This window comes from Brassica napus, chromosome A10, assembly GCF_020379485.1.
Source record: "Brassica napus cultivar Da-Ae chromosome A10, Da-Ae, whole genome shotgun sequence".
Classification (NCBI taxonomy): domain Eukaryota; kingdom Viridiplantae; phylum Streptophyta; class Magnoliopsida; order Brassicales; family Brassicaceae; genus Brassica; species Brassica napus.
The window spans coordinates 1,138,570-1,144,569 of NC_063443.1; the positions used below are offsets into that span (position 1 = coordinate 1,138,570).

The 6,000-nt window shown below is 32.9% G+C and overlaps 1 protein-coding gene across 1 annotated transcript; it reads left to right on the forward strand.

The window, feature by feature from the left end:
• Positions 1–2,898: 2,898 nt before the first annotated feature.
• Positions 2,899–5,387, forward strand: LOC106422935 (zinc finger protein MAGPIE). The gene is made up of 3 exons (XM_022693190.2): positions 2,899–3,229; positions 3,427–3,823; positions 4,362–5,387. Exons 1-3 carry the CDS (start codon positions 3,085–3,087, stop codon positions 5,266–5,268), a joined length of 1,449 nt encoding a protein of 482 aa, XP_022548911.2. The 5' UTR covers positions 2,899–3,084; the 3' UTR covers positions 5,269–5,387.
• The last annotated feature ends 613 nt before the right edge of the window (positions 5,388–6,000 follow it).

The following is a 6,000-nucleotide window of genomic DNA, read 5'->3' on the forward strand; positions in this document are numbered from 1 at the left end:
TGTAAAAAATATCAAACATTTCAAACTAATGGTGTCTTAATTGGTGACAATATTTATCAATGCAGCCGAGTAATAAGTTCCTATTATTCTGTGTGTGCGTGTGTGTATATAAGCTATGATTATCTCACTTTTATGAACCAAAAGCATGTGGTATATCGGCAGTGTACTCTCTAGATCAAAATCTGTCTTATCAATGTTATTTTTATTTGATTTTATTTTTCTTTTAAATGAATCTAAAATATATCAATTAAACCGTTTAGGAACTGAAAAACAAAAAAATTAATCTGCTAATGCATGTTGTTCGAAAATATGATTTCAAATTTCAGTTAACATTTTCCATTTAGAAATCATGTGTTTACATTCACTAACTTTTAGCAAACCTGTTTCAAAAACAAAAAAAATATTAAAGATATGTGAGCAATCATTTTTGAATTTAAAAGATTTAATTGAATTTCTTATATATTTTCTATCTACTGTTAAAGCAAATTAAAGTAATGCTTATTGATGCATTCTCCATAGTATCGAACTTTCATCATTGTTGTTTATTAACTAGGTTTTTTTTTAAAGGGCCTAACTAGTTTTTTTTTTGTTTTTGGTAGTTTTGACTATAAACTAATACTACAATATTATTGTAAGAATTCAAATTAACAGTTCTTTGAAATTTAAACTGTATGAGCTGTATGTATACAGCTAGGTCTGTTATTATCAAAACTAGGTTGATCAAAACTCAAATCAACGCGTACCTTGATTATCTGGTAAAGGGAACAATACTATACTATATAACGAAGTCTCGATAATTTAGGAGAATATTCTAGTGCCGCCAAAGTTCAAGAAGAAAAGTCCAAAACTAAAACATTAAAGAAACGATATCATTTATAGGAATCTTAAAACATGATTACATTATGATTAAAGTGGAAATTGCCTAAAGAATTGGTGAGTAAGTCAGCCCACAACCTGACGACGTCTCGTCCCTCCAAAAATTCACCTGCATTTTGTCAGTTATCTGTCTCTTAATTTCCTTTAATTAATTCACCATAATCATTTTACTTTTCAGCGAGGAGGGGTAAAAACTAAAAACATTTTAATATAGTTACTTTATAATAGAACACTTTTATTATAGAATTTGATTTGCTCTAATAGTTCATTCTATAATATAATTACTCTATAATATAGTAAAATCTAGACTAATATTTTGTTTATTCTAAATAACTCTATATTTCACTCTATTATAGAGTAAACCATTGAAACAAATCCAACTATATAGTAGAGTTACTCTATTCTAGAATGAAATATAAAGAAATTTTTTGTGTACCATTAAAAATACTCTAAAAGCAAGATTACTTTTGTTTGAAAATGATATGATCGAGAATTGTAGATTTTGATATATCAAAAAAATTAAAGTATAAAATTTAAGTAGGAAAATATGTTCTACATAATATTTTTCTAATATAATATAATTAATTTGGCACTCTTGATAGTATATGACTCAGAGTCCTCACATGTTACGTTGGAAATAAACATTTTATGAAGGAAAACACACTTTGATATATTGGAAAAAGCTTTGCTAAAGAAAAAGGTAACCTTGCAAAAAGATCCTTGTAGTAAAGCATGAAAAAGATACTCGTTCCTAACAACTTTATAAATCAATTCTCTAGAGAGCATTCATAATTGTTTTTTATCTCATATAAATAGGAAAATGATGTTCCAAACATCAAAATAAAATTTCCTGTATCGTGATATTAATCTTATTTCTTCAATGTAAATGTTTTAGAATGACAATAATGATGGTTAATTTAGTTTAAATTATTTTGGCTATCAGTTAAAAGGAAACTATAAAAAGAAAAAAAAAGAATATTTGAAGTGGGGTACTTGAGAAGAGTTTATGGAGTATGTCGCATGGGTTTTGATTTCACTGTCAACCAGACGATTATTCTCTTTTACCTATTTAGGTTCTTAATTTCTTTGTCGTATGTTGTTGGATTTTACCTTATGAACACGTGCATGGGTACACGTGCATTGCAGGCTTTGTTCTCAATGTCAAGAGATGCAATCACCGCCGTTGGATATGTTTACTTCTTTGACCACCCTCAATTTACGGAAAATGTAAATCTCAATTAGTCAATTATGAAAAGGATCAAGAAATAGTAGCTATCATGTAAACAAATTCACTATTCAACATCTAGATTGCAATACGATGCCAGTACTGCTTCAGTTCTCATAGTTTTTTTTTTTAATTCAGTTCTCATAGTTGTAATAACCAAAATAACTATGTGGTAACTCTGTACTTAGCACATGAAGACTTTGGTCCGCTTCTTACAAAACTTCAACCAAACCTAATTTTGAATGAAACTATTTTTTTTACCTTTCAAATATATTTTTAAGACTGAATCGCTATTAGTTCGTGATATATTGTACTAAAAATAACACTTCTGTCAACGTACTAAATATAACACACAAATATATGAGTAAAAGAAAAAAGAAAGGTAATTGACCCAAAGATGAAAAAGAAAAAAAGTTATTTTTATTTTACTTTTTTGTTGACAAAAAAGGAATAAAGAGAAAATAAACAAGGCTAAATAAATAATGAGATCATCATTCAAAATAGAAAAGGCAGACATAGTAACTTTCTGTGTGTCATGACGCACTGCCACTGAAAAACAAATATCAAATATTGAAGATAAGTGTAGGGGTAAGAAGTAGGAATTTTAAAGTTGGTTTCCACCGCCATTAACTTTAGAGTAAGAAGTAGGAATTTTAAAATGAGAACATTTTGAAAGTGTAATATATAAAATGGTTGCAACATTTTTTACTGATCAAGGTGCTTCTACATTTATTGAATGAGAGATGAATATTATTTTCTTATTGCACATATGCGCTTAATTAAGTGTGTAGGTTGTGTGTGTGTCTATATAAGTATGCAACCAACATAACTTCTCTTTTGTATTTTCCTCTCGTTCGCATTTACATCTGATTCTAAGTGTTTATAGTTTTTTCTCTCTCTTAATTATCCTTTCACCCCCATCTCTAATCTTAAGGCTTCTCTTTTTGTATCTCTTCCAGCAAAACTTTGGTCCAGAAGAAGTCATGACAGCTGAGGATCAGACAATTTCAAGTAGTGGAGGATATGTCCAAAGCTCATCAACAACTGATCATGTTGATCATCATCATGAGCTTGAATCCTTTAATCCTCCTCCTGCTAAGAAGAAAAGAAACCTCCCTGGAAACCCTGGTAATATTTAATTTAAATAGATCAATAAATTAAACCCTAATTTAGAACATTAAAAAATGTTAACAGCAAAGTGATCTTCTTGATTTGTTTTCTATACGATCTTGATCTACAAACATGCATACGCTTTACAGATTAGATCATTCATAGGATCCATTATCAATATCATAAATTTGATTTGATTATTTCGATCTCTACAGATCCAGAAGCCGAAGTCATAGCTCTATCCCCAACGACGCTTATGGCCACAAACCGCTTCCTCTGTGAGATATGTGGAAAAGGTTTCCAAAGAGACCAGAATCTACAGCTTCACCGTCGAGGACACAACCTCCCATGGAAACTAAAGCAGAGGACGACCAAAGAAGTAAGGAAACGAGTGTATGTATGTCCGGAGAAGAGTTGCGTTCATCACCATCCGACAAGGGCACTCGGTGACCTTACAGGAATCAAGAAACATTTTTGTCGGAAACATGGCGAGAAGAAGTGGAAGTGCGAGAAATGCTCCAAGAGATATGCAGTTCAATCCGATTGGAAGGCTCATTCAAAGACTTGTGGGACTAGAGAGTATAGATGTGACTGTGGTACAATTTTCTCCAGGTATTCAATTAATAAATCTTTACATCTCTTCATCACGTATTATAACTTATGTGAAAGCGCTTATCATGATCAATATGAATTCAAACATGAATAACTTTATTATTAGTAACATTAGCTTGAGTTGGTAAATATATATTCTGGTAATGAAAAAATACATGAAAAACTACTATCACTTCAACTAAAATATTCTACAATATCACTGAACACTATATATAAACAAATTTGTTTTGTTATGTTGTTTGTAACTAAGAGAAGATAAGTTTAATGTGTTGTTGTTGACTTGTGGGAAATAGCCAGCTTTTATAGGGTCTAAAACGAAATAGTTGAAGAGTTTTAGTCTTTCTATTTGTCATTCTCTGAGCATACATGCTTCTTGTTTTCTTGAATAAGACAGTTTTGGTTAAAGTAAGAGGTACAACCCTAGTAGCTATATATATACATAGACATATAAACCTATGTATGTGTGCATCGACTGTTAATACAATTGTATTGATTAACTGTTAATTTTTTGGATATTGATCAATTTTTTTGGATACAGGAGAGACAGCTTTATTACACATAGAGCATTTTGCGACGCCTTGGCAGAAGAAACCGCTAGGCTAAACGCAGCTTCTCATCTCAAAAGCCTTACCAGTAATAACCTAAACTACCATTATCTCATGGGCACACTTATACCATCACCAGCACCACCACCACCATTTCCATTCGGACCACCACAGCCACTGCAACCGCACCACTTCCCTATAACGACCAACACTTTCGATCATCATCATCATGACGTCATGAAACCTGCTTCTTCGCTCTCCCTATGGATGGGAGGAAATAACAATCATCATCAAGTGACCGTAGACGAAGGTATCTCACCGCAAGATGATTACAATTGGGTTTTTGGGAACGCAAATAATCGCGGCGAGTTAATAACGACTAGCGATTCACTTATCACACATGAAAATATCAACATAGTTTCGAGTAAGGAAAACGCAAACGCGGCTACTTCACTTTCCGTGCCTTCTGTTTTTAGCAGCGTCGACCACATCACACAAGACGCAAACGCAGCTTCCTCGGCGGTTGCGAACATGTCAGCAACTGCATTACTTCAAAAAGCGGCTCAGATGGGCGTGACTTCTTCTACTCCGACGACGATCACCACCAACCAATCCACGTTTCATCAGATTGTAGAAGAAGGTGGCAGCGATAAGTTCTTCGCTTTGTTTGGACCGAACAGCGTCGGTTTAATGAGTAAAAATGGTCTTCAACACGAGATCGAAAACCCTAGAAATGGCGTTACGGTAGCCTCGGGGATTGATGAGTTACAAAACTACCCCTTGAAACGTAGAAGAGTTGAGAGTGGGGATGCAGGAGGAGGAGGAGGGCAAACTCGAGATTTCCTTGGTGTTGGTGTACAAACAATGTGTCATTCATCCTCTATCAATGGATGGATTTGAAACACTTGTAATGAATTTTCTCATAAGAGCTTATGAAGCTGTTGTTTCGTTGATTAATTTAACGAGTTTAGAATTTTTCGTAATGTAACATTAGTTAAATCTATAGACCACCACAAGTTAAACTTCACTTTGAGATATGCTGCCGTGTCTAGTGACGTGAAATTATGCAGTGGTTACGTTCAGTACATAATTCTGATTAACTTAACGACATTATTTGATTAATTCTCTTAACTCTGTTTTGGGTTATAATCTTACGACTTTTCTGCAATACATTTCTTCTGTATCTCGATTTATCAAATTCAAAATGATGTCTCAGAATAGAGTCTACATTCATCAGAAAAACAGAGAGTCCACACTAACTGGAGAAGAGCAGAATGACACATTGTAATGATTCACACATTGGTATTACACTAGTACATTAGTATTTACGAATAAAAATAAGATTCATGCATACTCATTAGGTGTAGAAAGGTCATGATTTGTTTTTCACAAATAGCTACTTAGCTAATAAGTGTATCTCAGTATAGTATTATATTTTGTGTGCGCGTATTACTTTGTATATGCATATATAAAGAGTGGATCGAGAAGTGGTGGGGACAAAAGGAAAGATGAAGGCTTTTGTGCTCAATAATTCTAGCTTAACTTGCAGGGCAATTCATAGTGGAGGTCTTGTAGGATAATAATAAGAAAATGAAAATGAAGACAGATAGAAAAGAAAAAAGAGGCATAGTG